General features: G+C 36.1%; 1 protein-coding gene across 1 annotated transcript in view; it reads left to right on the top strand.

The window, feature by feature from the left end:
- Nucleotides 1-19,211, top strand: part of LOC120421495 (uncharacterized) — a 117,711-nt gene that overhangs the window by 3,842 nt on the left and 94,658 nt on the right. The window contains exon 2 of the mRNA XM_039584713.2: nucleotides 11,064-12,570. Within this exon, the coding sequence (XP_039440647.1) occupies nucleotides 11,434-12,570 (1,137 nt within the window). The 5' untranslated portion in view covers nucleotides 11,064-11,433. The remainder of the gene's footprint in view (nucleotides 1-11,063; nucleotides 12,571-19,211) is intronic.

The following is a 19,211-nucleotide window of genomic DNA, read 5'->3' as shown; positions in this document are numbered from 1 at the left end:
GATTTCGATAGGTTTTTTCCTCAGTTTTCATATCATAAGTGAAATACGAATGTACAACAATTTGAAACAAGTTCTCACTTCGTATTTCACTTTAAATCATAGCTAGGGGTACCATCGATAATGTTCTGTATTTATATTGGTCCAGGACGTTGTATTTTTTCATAAGCAACATGTTAAATATTGAAAAATTAAATTATTTGCCTCTGTTTTTTTATAATTTTTCTTTAAAAACCAAAACTCATTTTTTATTTTACATATCTAAAGATTAGTTTGAATCCCATAGCTTATACAACCTTTAATAAAAACTGTTGATTTAAACCTTCTTTGGAATATTTTAGAACAAAATATGATATTTTTTATTAAAACAAGCTTTTGTTCAGTAAATCGCAAATCGTGAGCAAAGAATGACATTTGAGAATATTTCGATGCATCGAAAAGTTGTTCCTGAGTAGGGCGTCCAATTTTCCCGGGTTTTGAATTTCCCGGGAAACGGGAAAAATATTTTTGAAATCCCGGGAATTCCCGGGATCCCGGGAAATTTTTGAAGCAGTCATAAAATGTATGTTTTCATAATATTTGATATGTTTTTAAGCTCAATAATAATAATTGGTGACAATCTACACTTCAGTCTAAACAAGGACGACAGTTTTTAAAAAACTTAAAAGAAATTAAAATTGTTTTTTTATTTAAAAAAAGTTCAAATTTAAATTTTCAATGTCATTCAAATTAAATAAGTGTTTTATAAATAAATTTCTTCTATATATTTTAATACATGCCATAACTAGAAAAGCTAGACAAATTTCTTTGAAAATATCTACAAAAACGAGAAGCGACAACAAAACAAGAGTTTTTTTTTTAAAAAAAAGGTCCTATAAGCTATTGTCCTTCATATTTAAAAAAAATTAGTCAATGCAAATTTTTTGATAACTTTTGAATGTTTTATTTTATATAAAACATATTTTAATAATTCTCTTTAAGTTACTACCGCCAACTAGGGAAAATCAGGAATACAGACTGAAAAGGTACAGGAGATTTCAGAGCAATACATTTGGAAATCGGTGTACTAAATTTTTTTTCTGTTCCTGTTTTAACCGAAGTTATTCAAAAAACGATGCAATTTTTTTTTCTTAGATGGCTGTCTTATTTCGTTACTTGCCCCAAAATCCGAAGTTTGATGAAAAATAATTTAAGATGATAATTTTCAATTTTAATATCATAAATATAAATATGATAAATAGTCTTCAAAAATACGTTAAATTAAATAGAAAATATTTAAAGCGCCAGGCATTTTGCGGATCTATGACTAAATTTTAATTAATTTTCCCTTATCAGTCAAATTAAAGCTTATATATGCCGAATACAAATTTTAATGCTTTAAAGTTCGTATCGATTACTATGTATTTTACTGTTCATCTATTTCTACAACAAAATTTGAATTTTTAGACCAAAATTTGATTTTTTTTTTCAATTTCGGGAATTCCCGGGACAAATTATGAAAATTCCCGGGATTCGGGAATTCCCGGTTTTGAAAAAATCCCGGGATTTTTGTCCCGGGAATTCCCGGGATGGACGCACTATTCCTGAGGCAAAAATATATCGAAACCCGGGGGGCCCAAAGGTTTCCGCAACATAGCATTTTTTTGGGACGCCTTAGTGTGGATGGGTGGGCACTAGAGTTCTCAGAATATGGGACTTTTTTCAAAACCTCGCGCCACAAGCTAAATATCATTCCTTGAGCTATTTTAGGACTCTGGGCATAATATGAGCAGAATCATTTGATACTCGTAGGCGAAGTTTGTATGAGAAAAATCGGATTTTTTTTTTAAATTCCCAATTTTCTTACGGTTTTGTCTGCATGGTGTCCTACTTTCATCGAAACATTCCCAGATGTGAGATTCTCATTGGAAATTTAATGCTTTTCAACTTTGTCCAACATACCAAAGTTGTAAAACTCCATCCTGAAAAGTTGTTAGCAATTTAAAAAAGTATTTTTTGCATGAAAACTTTTTTTTTCGCCATCTTCAGGCTCGAAAGGAGCGGGGGGGTGGGGGGTGGGTTAGAGAGAGTAGGAGGAAACTCAAAACTGTATGTAAAATTTGTGTTGCCCTCATACTTTTTTAAATAAAACATTTTACAATGCCAGAAATACAGCAATTTCATTGATTTACGGTTGATTTGGCTCGAATTCTGCATTAATGCTTATCGATGGATTGAACTACAATTTAACCTCTGGGGAGGGTCCCCTTATTTTGTGGTCCACGAGCAATCTATGAAAAGATCATTTAAAGATCAGGATATTAGCCTTTTCTCAGTGATATCCTAGTGAAACCAATTTTTATAAGAATCTATCCAATTTTTGATGTAAAATAATTCTTAAAGTCTTGTTCAAATCACGATTGCTGCTTGGGTTCATTCCTCTCTGTTATTAAAGATGAAAAAAAAAACAAAATTCGAACCAGTCTAGTATCGTCCCGCCAGCATTGTGTATTAGTGGGAAGAATTTGCTGTTTGCAGCACGTGCTAGAGCTCGACGGCTGTAAATGTGCAACTCTGTGCAAGTATGCCTCTGCTTGCTCGGAGAACCTCCTACAGCCCAAGTTGCTTGTTTGGTGCAGCGACTAGTGCAATCAGGTTTCATTAGCATGTTATGAAATTTAATTTTCACTTGTGTTTTTGATCAGACAACTTGCTGCTATCTAAGAGGCAATAAACGTGTCGCTTTTCATCTCTCATGGGATGTTATCAAGCCGAGCGAACGAGAGAGACCTTGTGATAAGAGTACGGTGAAGCTCTCCTCTGGAATACCTCAACGCGAATCAAAACTTCCAGCGTAGTTTACGTTGCGCAAAATCAGCGACATTCTTACTCTCTTATCATGTTGACAAATTCATCCTGTGTCACTGTTGGAAAATATACGACCCAGCACAGCATTTTATTAGCACAGATTTTATACACTTTTGCACATCAATTTCGCAGTCTCGGACGACGTCGACGCGTGGTTGTGAATGCCAACGACCAATTCGTCGCCGGTCGTCGTTATCTGGGACAGCAAAGGCCACAACATGCCAAGCTGTTTTGAGCTGAAATTGTTAATGAATTCTTGTGCCGGGGCGCAAACCGGTCGATATTTGCGATTAGGAAGCAGAATCGTACGCGACAGCGCTAATCTTTCATTGGTTGATGAAATTGATTGGTGAATCAGAAGGTCGTCGAAATTTATTAAGATCTGGGGAACGTAGAACGAAACGATACCACGTGATAGTAGTTCACGTGCTAGAGTCGAGATTTTATTATCAATAGAAAGCACATGTACCACCTTACAAACAAACAAGATAAGTTGAGAAATGGTATTTGATTGTTCGAGTTTTGAGTAAATATTTGTCTCTTTGCTTTGATTTAATAGATTCCTCTTCAAATGAATCAATAACTAAAAGTGCGTAATAAAATGAATTGATAAGTTTAATATGTAATTGGAAAATATTTCGCAAATCAATCTATGATCTTTCATTATTTGGAAAATAAATTGAGTTGAAAGTAATTCTTAAAAAAAAAAAATCGAACAATAAACGAGTGTAAAAACGTTAGTAAACTATCAAAGATTGAAACAATATTATTTTCTTTTGAATTGCTTTTGATATTCAAAATTGTAATGGTTATATCATTCGACTAAAAGTAACCCCCACTAAGGTTTATTCCTTTGTTGAAATTGACAAATCCTTTCAACTGAAATTCACCGTAAAATACCTACTCGAATCATCCACAGATGACACGCGATGATCTAATTTGGAGTCGACTCAAACACACATCAACTGCCACCCACCAATTAGAGGCATCACAAATCGGCCTCACAAAGTCAATACAAATAGTGTGATGAAACTGTATGCATTGAATCAACGCTGGAAGTAATAAAAATGATTTCTTAGTGTTGTTAAAGTATTACTTACAATCACACGCGTGTGTGACTGTGACTAATTGTATGGAGCGCTCCAACGCAGATAATTATCTGATTGTTCCAGTTGACGATTTTCGCTCGATCGCTTGACGTCTCACTAGCGAACGAGAGGGCAATTTTATAGATCAATTTATTATTTTAAACCAACTGAGTAGGACGAATGCACAATCAAAAATCTTAAAAAAATACTAGTTAAAATTTGACTATATGATATTTAGGCCGGTCTTATTTATTTTATTGAAAATGTTTCAAAGTTTCAAAATTATATTTTATTACTGTGCAAGATGCATTGTTGTGATAATCGTTTGATCAGTGGAGGGCATTTGAAGTCCGCAATGACATCGAGCTTTCAAATTGACGCCATCAATAATTCTTGCACGCGCGCTAATGGCACTTGGAATTAATTTAGTTACTCCCTTTTACATCCCACTTGTGAATATGCAAACAAACTTGTAGAGGAGCTCTCGCGTAGCAATGCTATAGAACTACAATCTTCCCGCAGAGATGTTGAGTTCTCACTACTAGTTTAGTTGTCGAATTCGTCAAAAGTGCATACATTTTTGAAATAAAAAAATAAATACAGTTTGATCCATAAAAAAATGCGACATTTGCATATTTTCACAGAACATTGGTTCCAATCTAAAATGTATTTAACAAACTGATTTTTTTATGTATCATGGTGTTAGTTTAGTATGTTTTGAAGATACTTTCATTACAGTTATTTGCAGTTCGCCCAAATTGGGTATTGGTGGGCTATAATAATGGATGTATTTTTGGTACAAAATTTACCTTTATTTCATACCTTATATCTTAAAAACGGAACAGTTTAAAATATCCAACCCTGTGCCAAAAGCATCAATAGAAGTCCCTCTTAGATACGCCCAAACGAAAAAGTTTATAATTTTGATAAAATTTGTAATTTTAGATAAACTTGCCATTTGGGTTATCATCTTGAGTGATTCTGTTAAAAATAAATTAATATCTTAAAACATATGTATGTCGATGGCTCTAAAGGGTGACCAACGGCTGTATACTGTTAAATGTCATATCAGGGCATCTGTTAGAGTCAATTATCATTATTTGCTGCATTTTTTTCCCTTGAATCATTGCAGGCTGTGGGTCTCGTGGCGCAGGGGTAGCGGCTTCGGCTGCCGATCCCGATGATGCTATGAGACGCGGGTTCGATTCCCGCCTTATCCACTGAGCTTCTATCGGATGGTGAAGTAAAACGTCGGTCCCGGTTTCTCCTGTCTCGTCAGAGGCGCTGGAGCAGAAATCCCACGTTAGAGGAAGGCCATGCCCCGGGGGGCGTAGTGCCAATAGTTTCGTTTCATTGCAGGCTCCAAAAACTCCTAAAAATTGTAGCATTTTTAGAATCGGGATATTTTCAAGAAGTTCACTCTTTTAGTATAACTGGTTAATAGAATGCGTAAAATTCAGTGTAACTAATGGTTACAACTCTCAAAAACAGTAACCGTGAAGGCTGTTTACTTTTTAATCCATACAAAAATTCACAAGTTGCTCTTCAGATCGACCAACATAGAAAAGTCATTTTTCCTTTATTTGGCCTGGGCTGAAAGCAAATTGGAGAATTTTAAGTTTAAATGTGCTGTGACATTTTTTATAGCTTAAGAAAAGGTTTTCAATGCATTATTTGTTTGTTTGGAACCTATGTAACATGTAACGGTTTTTTATAAAACACAATTCACGATTTCGGGAATGGTTTTTTTCCGTGTTTTACTTTTTGTAAATATCTTGAGAAAATGTAGGTTTCAGCGATATTTTATGTTTTTCAGATACGAATAGTGCTGAAAGTTTTTCAAAAATATTGAATATATAAACATGAATACATATTGAACTCGTGGAAAACATCCACAATTAATTCATTTAAATAAATTGTTTGATATTCAAACGATAGCCAAACTATTTGTGCTAAATGTCTAGACGTCAGCCTCGACGTTAAACAAATTATCGCGGTGGGTTCAATGAAAACTATTTTTTATTACCATCCAACCGTCACAGCGTTTTGCATTTTGCGGAATGGTTGGCTGGAACTTGTCTATGTTCCTTATCGGCATCTCGTTGAACGCTTCGCCGTCGTATCGTGCCGCTAAACGGGCTGGTGTTTATAATAGAATGCACGTTGCATAGTTTGTCCTTTGCCAGCAGCAGTCGGCGTGTGTGTGTCGATGTGTGAATGTGTGTGTGTGTGTGTTTTGTACTCACACTATTTGCAATACTTTATGATAAAATGCGGCGATTGTTGGAACAGTTTGTAGTGCGATTGCAATGCAATTTGCCACGCAGCACACACCGGCTAGACAGGCTGACGTTCATAATGCAAGTGTGATGTGTCATGATAAGGAATTTGATTTAGATTTTCTCCAATAACGTGTAGGAACGTATTTGCCAAGATCGTCATTTAATTATTTTTCAATATTTTATTGTGATTCTAATTCCGTTTTGTTTTTCAATGGCATCAGTTTTATTTGATCATCAAGCAACCCGAGCAGACGGAAATAACTTGGGAATAACATTTTTTGATACCATTAGTGGGGGTGACGTTGGGTCTGGGGGTGAGATTGGGTCAAAGTGATGTTTTACGGATTTTACCATTTCTCAGGTTATTCTCAATGAAACTGGATTCTGTTAAAAGGGTTGTGTAGGGGACATCTTAAGATGACTTCGCTGAAAAAAACTCGTTACTTGAACAAATCCTGTTATTTTGGCAACTGGCAAGATTTTCGATGTTATTTAGATTGTTTTTGTTATTAAGAAATAACGAGAGGTGTATCGTTTTTTTGACCCATAGTCACCCCCACTGACGGTATTTGAAAATACTAGGCCAATAACATTTTATGTTATTTATAACAAGATTTGTTATTCGTCGTTATGAATTTTGTGATATTGGATTGTTATTATTGTAATAACAGACTAATAAAATTTTAAGTTATTCTTCGAACAAATCTATGTTATTATTTTTTTGTTATTTTAACAACTAATCCGATCATCCCAATAACAGTTGGAGGTATTCTTCCATAACAAAATATGTTATTCCAAAGTTGTTTTGGCTTTCAACCAATATCAGACCAATAACAAATTTAGTTAAATATGGTTAAATGATAACATAAACTGTTATTAAACTCTTTTGAAAAAATGGATTTTTCAAAAAGATTCCATAATCTTCTTCTTATATATATAAAAAATTTCGTCGGTTTTGTTCGAACGCGAATCAGTTTAATACGGAGCGTCGGATCGAGGTGCTCTTTGTTGCGTTGGGTTCGTATAAGTCCAAGCAAGGAAGGTTCTTACGCCAAAAAGTGACGACTTTGGCCACTCTGTAACCGATTCCGGAAAATCTGCAGTTTGTATGGGAAAAGTTACGTAAAATCAAATCTTTATTAAAGGAGGCTGAATAATCAAACAAACTAAAAACGTCAAGAAACAAAAAAAGACAATACGAAGTTTGTCGGGGTTAGCTTGTACTTTCTATTATTTTAACAGTATTTGTTATTGAAATGGCATGAATTTTGTTATTACCGTCTGCCCGGGAAGTCATCAATATTTCGTCAGCTGTGTGCTATCTTGTGACAACGACCATTTAGTACTTTTCGAGAAAATCGAATTTTAAAGTTTGATGATAAATATTTTCAAAACTATGGATGATAGAGCCAAACTTTTTGAAGCAATCGGTTCGTATACTATCGCTTAACAAACGCTCCAAGTTTAAACTAATTTGGTTACACCAGTTAAAAGATACAGTAAATTATGTAATCAAAAATCTGAAAAGCACGTGTCAAAAGTGTGTTTCGAAAGTATAATTGTACTACGTGTCACAAGTGTGCACAGAATTTCCATACAAACTAAAATAGACTTAAATCAATAGTTTAACCGATGATAAATATTTTCAAAACTATGGATGATAGAGCTAAACTTTTTGAAGCAATCAAGAAATTTTTTCCACATTTTCCAACAACATGTATGACGTGTCCAGGGTTGCGAATGAGCGAGCGCTCACGGAAGTCGTGCTCGCTCCAGCTGGAGCGTGAGTTTTTATCAGGTAGCTCGTGCTCGCTCACGCTCACCGGAGCGTTTTGCGCTCACGTGAGCTAGTGAGCGAAAGTAGGTAGTTGTTTTTTTCCTGTTGAAGCATCTGCCTGTTTAAATAGAAGTTTCTAGAACTATCTCAGCACAGGCAGTAAAACAACCAAAAAAGTGGCCAAACAAACAAAGTATGCAATGAAATGGATTTATTCGGCGAACCGAAATAAACGCTCTATTTTAAATTCAGAATTAGCGAAGGGGCAGGATGATTCACTCTTGAGTGCTCTAACAAAGAGCTAACTCATTTTTAATGTAAAAATTCATTGACGTGAAGAGTCGCACTGTTTGATTAAAATGATTGACAAATTATGTTTATTTTAAATTTTTAGAATCCGGAGTTTTGACTCAAGGCGCTTTATAAAAGATTTAATAATCTCTAATATTCGAAACATTTTAGAGAATGTCCATATTCAAAAAATCTAATCAAATCTGTAATTGAATATTTTCAGAGGTTTGGTAGCGAAAGTGTTAAATATAATGTACTTGGGGGAAGAGGAGCCACCCTTTATGTGGTAAAACAAAACAATGACAATTTATATTATTTCATTCAAATGAGTTATTTCAAACGCTAGCTATTTGGAGGTTTTTTTTTAAAGAGAACTGTTTCAACAATTTCACCCTATTTTCCAGAATGAGAAAGATTAACTTTATAAAAACAATCAGCCGTTTCCAAGCACTAAACGATTTATTAAACGGAATGACTTTTTTTAATGGTTGCTCATTCTGACCCGCTGGAAAGGTAGTCAAAAAACTGTATAGGTTCATAAAACAGTTTAATATTATATTTTAATCAACCAAGCACATAACATTGAATCGATCTTACTAAAGCATACATCTTCTTGAATTAATTAATTGTTTTGTAAGTTTTTCTAAGGTTTTCATTCCCTTTTGTTTAGGCGCTCATACCCTTCTCGAAAATATCTATATTTTCAGCTCTGACTGTAGATCTCCAATATGATTTGACCCCCGCGATTCAAATTTATTATTTAAATACATAGTTAATAAGAATAAGCTATTCCAATTAATATATAAAAAAAATGTTCCTAAGTGATGTTTCCACTTACATGCTGCGCCTTAAGTAAAAAATCTAACTAGGAATGAAAAACAAAAACTTTCTCAAAAACGTAGAACGATTAGCGATACTTCCAAAGTGAGCGCTCCGTGAGCGGAAAATGAGCGCGAGCGCGAGCGTGGGGCAAACGCGAGCTGAAAAAATCGGAGCAAACGTGAGCGCGGGCAAACGTGAGCTAGCTCGCGCAGCGCTCGCCCTCACGAATGAGCGAAAAATGAGCGCTCACGAGCGCGTGAGGATCGCAACACTGGACGTGTCACAAGTGTGCACGATCATTTTGATGATAAAATGGTCTATGTCACAAGTGTGTATTGCGATATCCGGGAAACGTAAGCGAGTTTCCAAAATCGGGTTAAAGCATCTTGTAGTGTTTGTAAAGTATAGCAAAACGTCATCATTAACTCATTTTCGACCAAAATGGTCTATGTCACAAGATAGCACACAGCTGACGATTTGCTAAATATAGAAAAATAAACCTAGACTAGCGATAAAAATCTGGAAGAAAAAACAATCATATTTTTAATAAAACAAAGTACCATCATCTTGGGAGAAACGCGACACATGAGGCGAATTGGGATAGCAGCTTATACTTGTTACTGTACAGTATTTTTATTTTTTTCATATGTTTCGGATAGAACAGACACAGAACAACAAAAATAGTGGATCGTTTTCCAAATTTCAAGATTTTAAGTGCTCTAAATTTTTTTAATAAAACAAAGTACCACCATCTTGAGAGAAACGCGACACATGAGGCGAATTGGGATAGCAGCTTATACTTGTTACTGTACAGTATTTTTAAATTTTTTATTTGTTTCGGATAGAACAGACACAGAACAACAAAAATAGTGGATCGTTTTCCAAATTTCAAGATTTTAAGTGCTCAAAAAATTGCTGCCCCTTTTGAAACTGAAGTCCCGATTCGCCCTAGCTGACGGTATGCGAAATCTAGTGTCGGGAATAAAAAAGGTTACACTAATCGCTCAAGGTGAATTTAGTACAGTCCTAGGGTTTGTATAGTACTACAAATCATGAAAAAAATATTGTTTTCCTGTTTCTTTTATTATCCTATTTGTACCATCATGTTCGAGTTCTGCGACACTTAGAATTAAAATTCAATTTGATTTTAGTTTGGATTAGGTTTTTTTTCTTCAAATATTGGAAAACGTCCAGCTCCAACTTGACGTTAATTTATAAATGAACATCAGAAACCCTCATCTGGGTCGAATCAGGACACATGGTGCGAAATTAGCCAAGATTTTGAAGAATTTTTTTCAATTACCCGGCTGGTTTCGGAGTAGATACAGAGCAACAATTTATGTACTAAAATCCAATTTAATTAAGTTTGGATTAGTTTTTTTTCTTCAAATAAAAAAAAAGTCTAGCTCCAACTTGACGTTAATTTAAAAATGAACATCAGAAACCCTAATCTGGGGCGAATCATATGGTGCGAAATGGGACAGTGGTTTTAGCCATGATTTTGATGGCTATTTTTAATTTCCCGGGTGGTTTCGGTTAGAGTAGATCCAGTACAACAATTTATGTACATATATTCCCAGATTAAATGATTTGAAGTGCTTTAAAAACTACTGTCCATATTCAGACTGTAGTCCCGGTTCACCAAAGTAACCTTTACGTAATCAGTAACTTTTACGCCTTCTCTAATATGATTGCATTAAAAGCGCATTAGCTTATTCTTTGCAACCATCATTCAGTATGCTTGCAATTTCCTCGGAAGGAAGACTGCATGACACAACAATTAGTTGGTCAGTTATTTATAACCTCGACCCAATGCAAAAACCCGTTTGAAGCAGCGATTTACCGGATTCGCGTTGAAGCAATTCCTCTTCCCTCGCAGGTTGTGATTCGGCGATCGTTTGACGTCGCACCTTGTTCCAATATTGACCCAACCATTTCTTCCCGCCCGTGTTCATTCAGGTCGTCCACCAGAGCAGCAGAAGCCAATGAGTGTGCAGAACGTGACCACCGCGGACCGTCTACCTCTTCTTTATAATCTCTGCGGTTGTAAGCTGCTGTCGCTCGATGCCAGCACCCGGGTGATTGTGACGCCTCAGTCAGTCGGTTCATCATCCCAGGCGAGGGAGCTCGACGATCGCAGCTGATCGGAGGTCATTCCATACAATAAAGCACAAGCACTCGTCGTCGGTGGAGAACTAATTGTGATATTCAACGCGAGGAACAACAAAGTACAAATTAATTAACCTTCATTAATCGCAGGCGTGTGCATCCCGGGCCAACCTCGTTGAGGGACGCATACACGCTGGAGCAGCTTAGAAACGCTAATTAAATGGAAACTGCAAACAGGCTGCTGATATTGGAAAACGAGAAGCAGTTGGAGCAGCGATTGAAATGTAAGGACGACGGCAAGAAGAAGGTGAAGAAGAAGGTTGATTTTATCGGGGACGGTGCCAAGGTCGTCACGATGGCAAAGGATTCTGCCCCGCGGGAGATCCCCACGACTCCGTTGACGGACGAAGACTTTGAGAACATTTTCGAGCGGTCCATGCAGGACCTGGAAACGATCCGATCGGACTCGGACAGTGACTTTGGTGATGATCATGGGCTTCCGGTGAAGAAGGTGACTACACCTACGAAGAAAATACGGAAAAAGACCGTTGGGTCGTCGAGTGATAGCAGTGTGAGTGACGTCGAGGAAGATGTGTATTCGTGGATCGAGAATTGTCCAAAATCTCCGATGAGTCCTCGGCGAGCTGACTTTCCCGCGTTTGCCCACCCGTTGGTGCTTCCATTTGCAGTGCGACGAAGGTTGTCTGAATGTTTGGAAGAAGATGAAGAGGAAGAAAAGGCTGCCCTCAAGAGCAACCACGGAACTCCACCAACCAATGGAACCACCCTTAAAAAGGAACCCGTTCCCGTAGGAGCCTCACCACCCACTAACGACAACCCCACAGCGACAACCGTCCGCAAGTCCCGCTTCATGGTCACAAAGGCAACCGAAACGCCTCAACTCCGACCAGAATCGCTCAACTTGCGACCCATGACGGCCGCCCAAAACTCCCAAACCATCCACTTTCCCTGCAGCCAGTTCAGCTCCCCAACCAGTCGGATGTCCCTGAAGAGTATCTTCACGCCCGAGTCTCCCTTCCCCAACCCGCACCTGGACAAGCGCTTCTTCGACTCGTCCCTGGTCGAAATCCGACCCGTCACTTCCAGTATTAATTCCGTGGCCGGAGCGTGCGCCTCCGAGGACGAATCCAGCTCGGCCACCACCACTTCAACGAGTACCCCCGCCGATGGCAGCGGCTCCAACCATTGCAAAACCATTCCATTCGAGCTGGACGAGGTGTGGGTCAAGCGCAAGGACAGCGAACTTTCTTCACCCAGGCGATCAACGCCGGCGTCCCCCAAAGCCGCGACGCTACCGGCGGCATCTTCGCCAAACGCCAAGAAAGGCACTCCGACCGTAAGTTGGGTAACAATTACTGTTAATTAACATAGATTGCTATTGATGTGTACGGCTTTTTCGATGGCCGACGACGGAATGGGACTGGGGCTTGGTTTGGGTGGCGAGAGTGACATTTCGTTAATTGGTGTTAATTGGCGGGGGGTCCAGAAAGGTTTCCAGTTCTAGTTTCAGCTCGCGAAGAAATTAGTATTGTGCGGCGTTACCCGGTTTAGCGCGAGACTGACTGCTGGACCTGGACACCACATGATTGTCAGCATCTCGCCGCGTCGCTTTGCTCAATGAACCAATCGATGGCAATGTACTTGCTCAAAACAAACTGAGTGGGAACTGATAAACATAGGATGGCGTGTGTTGTACAACTGCGGGGTTGGCCTTTACCCATGAGTGCTTGTATGTAACCCACTAAGATAACGGGCGTTGTCTGATAATTATAATAACTCATTTTTGTCTTTTATTGGCGTAGTTTTCGGGTATTTTCCGAAATTATGAATAACTCTTTTTTTGTATTGACCCGATGTATTGTTATAGGTATATCGAATGAAAACAAAATATGATTTACGGGTGATCTTTTATAATTCAAAGATTTATCAATCAAGAGGTCCAAAAACATAGATCATTCGAATTTATGGCAATTTTTAAGCGAAGGTTGTTCCCGTGGATATTCCGGTTTTCCAAACGCCAATTTCTACAACTCTTTTTTATCCATGTACATGTACTACAGGTCCCCTCTTTTACAAATATTATGATTTGAACCTTTTTTTAACATTGAAAATCAGACAAAAAGTAACTGAGATTTTGGTATTTAAAACATTGATGCAATTTGGGTGACCCCATCACAAAAGGTGACATCAAATTTTTCATGTTTCTTTTTAGACCGATGCAAACATTTTTCAAAGTTTTTGGTTCTGGCCGGGGTCGCAAAAAAATAATATGGATGGAAAAAGTGTTTTAAAATGCATTTTATACTAGTTCAGTTGTTTTGCAATCATTAGTTTTCAAAAAATGTAAAATTTGACGAAAAAAAAAAATTGCAGCGAGAAAAAACTTTGTGCGATAATAAACATCGAAAATTTACAAAAATTCAACCCAAACATGCTAAAAATGATTCGCAGAGGAATGCATTTTAATTTTATTACAACTGATTGCACTTAAATTTTCATCCCTGGAGATGGAGCCACACGTTGCCGTCGTTTCAGGGCTACTTGCAAAGATGGTTTCCGATGTTGATATATATCACACATTTATTTTATATTTATATACTTGTGTTGATAGAAATCACAGCTTTTATAATATGTAAAATTGCAAGATATTGAAATTTTTTATTTGAATCTCAATATTCTTGTTCGTAAAATCTGTTAGGAACAGGTTTAAATCTGTTTGATAATGGGGAGGAATAGTTAGTTGTTTTTGTAACTTTTTTAGGTTGTTTAATAATTCCAGACTCCAGTTATGTGTAAGCCAGTTTAGTAATGCTATCAGAATCCCTGATTTCAATTTATGTGGTATACTAACCATTCGAAATTGTCAAAAAATCCATAGAATCTCGATCAATCAATAATGTAATGATATCGGACAAAATTCGTTAATCTGTTGAACTAACGGTTTTCGGATTATGGTTGTATCGACTATTGTTGCGAATCGAGGATCTACTGGAGTTTTGACGATCAAATAGAGCCTAACATTTCAAAAGGACACACAGGTGTGAACAGGATTGTGTCTCTTTCACTCAAATGGCAGTTTACATAAAGTATGATAGGGATACACTCTTGTTTGAAAAGCTTGTGTGCCCTAATGAAATGGAAGGCACGAAATAGTCGTCTTTACAACGAGTGTTCAACTTGTAAAATATGAACGTTTCATTAATGTTTATTGTTTTTGGAAGCAGCCGGACAGGTTTAAAAGCTAGGTAAAGAAATTTTTGGCTATGTGTTTAAAATTTCGGGGATTTCAGACAGTTTAGTTGAGGTTGATTCAAGTTAGTTAGTTTTCCCAGAAAAAAAGGCCTCAAGATTTATGTTCCCTTGATAAGTTAGTTTTCATATTTAATTTTCCAGTAAATTTATTTGATTTCCTTTAAATTTGAAATACATCATAGGTTCCCTTTGTATAAATCTCAAATTAGTTTTTGATTGAATCATAATTTCAGATTTCCTTTATTCAGTTTTAAAGTTAGATTAACGTAACTGCTCAAGTCATCCAAGTTCTTACTACTCACACCTACACTAATTTTCTTTCACCTTCCCCCACCCGATCCCCTATATCTTCCGGTGGTGTTCATTTTGTATGCAATACTAGTTCGGCCACTACCCTTTTTTCCACAAGAAACCGGACTTGGACTGACTTGAGGCCGCGTCCCCCACCTTGCTCCGTAAAACGAAAACGAAAACGAACTGATTGCACTTAAATTTTCATTGAAATTTTGCAGTTTTTTGGAAAAAAATTTTGCCGCCCGATATTTCGGGCCAACTTTGAGGGGTGGGGGGGGGCGGTATCAGCCTTTTGGGGTCGTGCATAAACCACGTGGTCTCCTTAGGGGGGGGGGGGGGGAGGGGGTCCGAAATCCAACCAAAAAAAACCATGAAAAGCCATGGGGGGGAGGGGGGGGGGGTCGACGGCTGACCACGTGGCCTTTTAAAAAAAAATCTTTTCTTAAAAAGAACAAAAAAATACGCGCTTTGAATTTACTTATATGCATACATTTTTTGTTACACTTCAAAACCATACAATTATTGTGTTTAAAATTATTACTTATATTTCAATGTCATAATATTTTCCAATTCGATATTGAATTATATATTTCGGCAGATCAAAACTTTGAGCCTGTTATTGAATGTACACTTTTTAATACTCATGTAAATACGTCTTGCAAAAGTTTAAAAGCTGTTAAAAAATAAAGTGACAGTATCCAAAGTTAATATACCCTAAAAAATGCGTAACAAAATGCAAACACAATTTCATTTTTTTGTTGATGCTATCAAGTAGCTAAAAATGTGCTTGCAAATTTGCATTGAAAATAGATGTAGTGTTCGATAGTTCTATTTTGAAACAACTTAAAAAATAAATATTGCTGACAATTTTATAAGATTTTCGTAACAAGGCAAAAAACTAAATATGTATTGTAAATGAAGTGTCTAGAAATGATTCTCTGCGAAAAAAAAATATTTTCAAAATCTCAGATCTTAGCTAAATACCGTAGCTGGTCCTATAAGTGATCGAAGAATCTTAATCGAAAGATTTCCTTTTGACACTTAAAACAAACTCAAGATATCTTGTATCTCCTCTCTCATGCAATATTTTTTTAAGTACAAAGAAACTAAAATCCCCAATTTCAGGATCATCGCGCAAAATTTCAGTTTCACTACCTCATTTGCAAGTGAAACGTCTAACGATACAAACTTTAAGATCCACCAAAAAATTTAATGAATATTTTGGTCTAAAAGGTATTCCTAATTTCATGGGTTACACAATTCGGATTGTTATATTACATAACATTTCATAAAATACACGTTTACTATCCATCGTCAAAGTTGTAGGTATTTTTTTTAAGTTTTTTTTTTATGTTTATAGGGACCATCTCTTGAGCCAAAGAGAAACATGGGCAAACATTTTAGATTTTTAGAGAAAAAAAACGAGCTTCAAGCAAACATTGTTTTTGTTTCTCAATTAATTTAAAGATTAAACAAATAGGGGCCAAAGGTGCCCTTTCCTGAAAATATTAGTTTTTCTTTAAGCTGAGAAAATATACAATACCCTCAACTTCATATTTGAGATAAAACCACTCAAATATATAGACACATTAAAATAATTTAAGTTTTAAAGAGACACTTAATTTTTAAATGCCGATATCAATTTGTGAAATAAATTTCAATACAATGCCGTTAAAGATCAACATAAATAAAACTCCTTAAAAAAGATGGAACGGTATTTTCAACTCGCTGGTTCTCGGGCATAACTCAACCAACCGGGACATTTTTTTTGAGTGAATTATAAGGATTACTAGATGATCCTTAAACTTTGCTGAACTCGATTTGATCAAATCTGTAATTTATGCGATCAAAAACGTCGTTCCAACTTTTGTTTGCTCTTGTAAAAAAAATCGCCCGAAAATCCGCGGAGACAAGCCCGAAAACCTGTGAGTTGAAGTTACCGTTCCAACGTTTTAGGGAGGCTTTGGCATCCATGTATATTGGACATGCGTTGGGCGTCCCAGTGTTAACAATTTCAAAGATATTGAAAAGATTGAAAAAATTAACTTATTTTTTTTTGTATTTTTTTTTTGAGGTCTCAGCAACCAAAAGTTGAATCAAAAATCTTAAATCGTAGATAATTGCCTATTTAAACAACTGAAAAAAAAATGTAAAATAAATTCCAAATTTTAGCTCAATCTTTTTTTAATTTATCAAAACACGTAGCCGATAGCAAAATCAATTCAAAGTAAGAGTAAGACTTAAACAATTTGGATGTCCATGACTAAAAGAATGATTTTTAGCGCGTTGTCTACAACTTTTCCAAAGACACGAAATCGATTTTCGAGCAATTCTTTACAAAATCGGTCTTTATTCTTAAATTTTAATTTTTGATTTTTTTAATCCGTCTGAAACCTTTTTTGGTGCCCAAGCCATTTTGCATCATTAGTTTGTCCATATAGTTTTCCATACAAATTTGGCATCAATGAAAATTAAAAAATCTGTATCTTTTGAAGAAATTTTTGGTCGATTTCGTGTCTTCGGCAAAGTTGTAGGTATGGATAAGGACTACACTGAAAAAAATGATAAATGGTAATTTACTTTGCTGATTTTTAATTTCACTTTTTGTCACTAAAACATGATTTGCAAAAAAAAAAACACTATTTTTAATTTTGCCAACTTTTCAGAAATTTCCAGAACGGGCAAAAAATCGTTGTTTGAGTTATGAATTTTTGAATCAATACTGATTAAAAAAAAAATCGAAATATTGACCGCAACTTAATTTCCATTTTATTTTTCGATGTAAAATCGAATTTGCAATCTAAAAGTACATTAGTGAAATTTTCATAGTAATAGCTATTTTTAGGTAACTTTTTTTAAAAATAGTTGCAGTTATTAATTTAAAAAATTTAGTGCCCATGTTTGCCCAATTCTGAAAAAAAATATTTTTGAAATGCTGAGAAAATTCTTTGTTGCTTTGTTGCTGAGATATTGCCATGTAAAGATTTTAAAACAGAAAAATGGATGTTTACTACCCAAACAACCCATAATTTCCTTATGTCGATATCTCAGCAACTAATGGTGCGATTTTCAATGTTTATAAATAAAACTTTCGTGAAATTTTCCGATCTTTTCGAAATCAATATATTCAAAAAAAAAATTAAGACTAACATTTCAAAAGGTCGGAATATTGAATGTCTCTGATTCTTGTATGGAGAAAAAAATTAAACAGCTCGACTTTTTTGGACACACTGAATCATTGGAATCAATCATGCTTAATTAACATTCCAACGCCCAAGGCTCCGAAAAAGTTGGAACGGTAACTTCAACTCAATGGTTCTCGGTCATAACTCAACCAATCAAGATGATTCTTCTTTCCAGTGATTAGTTAGGATGTCTAGATGATTCTAGAACTTTGCAGAACTTAATTTGGTCAAATCTGTAATTTTTGCGAACAAAAACATCGTTCCAACTTTTTTTTTCGCGTGTAAAAAAAAATTCGCCAAAAATTCCGCGGAGGCAGTTTTTTTTAAAAAAGGTGGAACGCTGTTTTCGGTCGCAGAAATTACAGATTTGTTCAAATCAAGTTCTGCAAAATTTTAGGATCATCTGGACATTCTTACAAATCACTGGAAACAAGAATTGTCCCGATTGGTTGAGTAATGCCCGAGAACCAGCGAGTTGAAGTTACCGTTCCACTATATGGCGTCCGTGTAAGTTGGACATGCGTTGGGCGTTCCAGTGTTAAAAAGAAAATTTTAAAACGATTGGCATTTATAAACGGTGTGATTATACTCGCCATATTCTGGGAAAATGTTGGTAAATTCAGGAGCATTCCCCAACATTATTTATTTCGATATAATTTGAAATGTTTTTATTGTGTTAAAATAACAACAGTAATATCGTTTTTTGACCAAAAGTCACCACCACTGACGGTACATCGTTTGTGGATAAACATTTTTGAAATCTATACTTATTTTGTTTTTTTTTTTTAAGATTTTTCACCTGGGAGGAAAAAGCCACGTGGCCATATAGGGGGGGGGGGGGGGGGTTGGCGTAAAACCACGAAAAACCATGAGGGGGGAGGGGGGGTCAAAAATTCTCCAAAAAAAGGCCACGTGGTTTATGCACGACCCCTTTTTTGTGGCGATATCTCAGCAATGTGGGGTCCAACCTTCAAAGTGTGTGACTTAATCTTGAAAACGGTGCTCTCTACCCAAAACATTATGAACTAACTTTCGACTCCAAATTTGAGTTTAAATTCGTTTTCAAACTTTATGTTTTTCACATTTTCTGCTCTAGAATGGCACCAGTATCAATTAAAAAGTAATACATAGAGTCATAGTCTGGGACACTACAAAAATTACTGCATACTTACTTTCACTTAAAATATAGGAAATGATAGTAAAAAACGTTACTTAATCCACCTTTAGGTGGTTGTTGCCTTCCTCA

The sequence above is a fragment of the Culex pipiens genome, chromosome 3, assembly GCF_016801865.2.
Source record: "Culex pipiens pallens isolate TS chromosome 3, TS_CPP_V2, whole genome shotgun sequence".
NCBI lineage: Eukaryota > Metazoa > Arthropoda > Insecta > Diptera > Culicidae > Culex > Culex pipiens.
The sequence above is the reverse complement of the archived record's forward strand: the minus strand, read 5'-3'. Positions and strand labels throughout refer to the sequence as shown.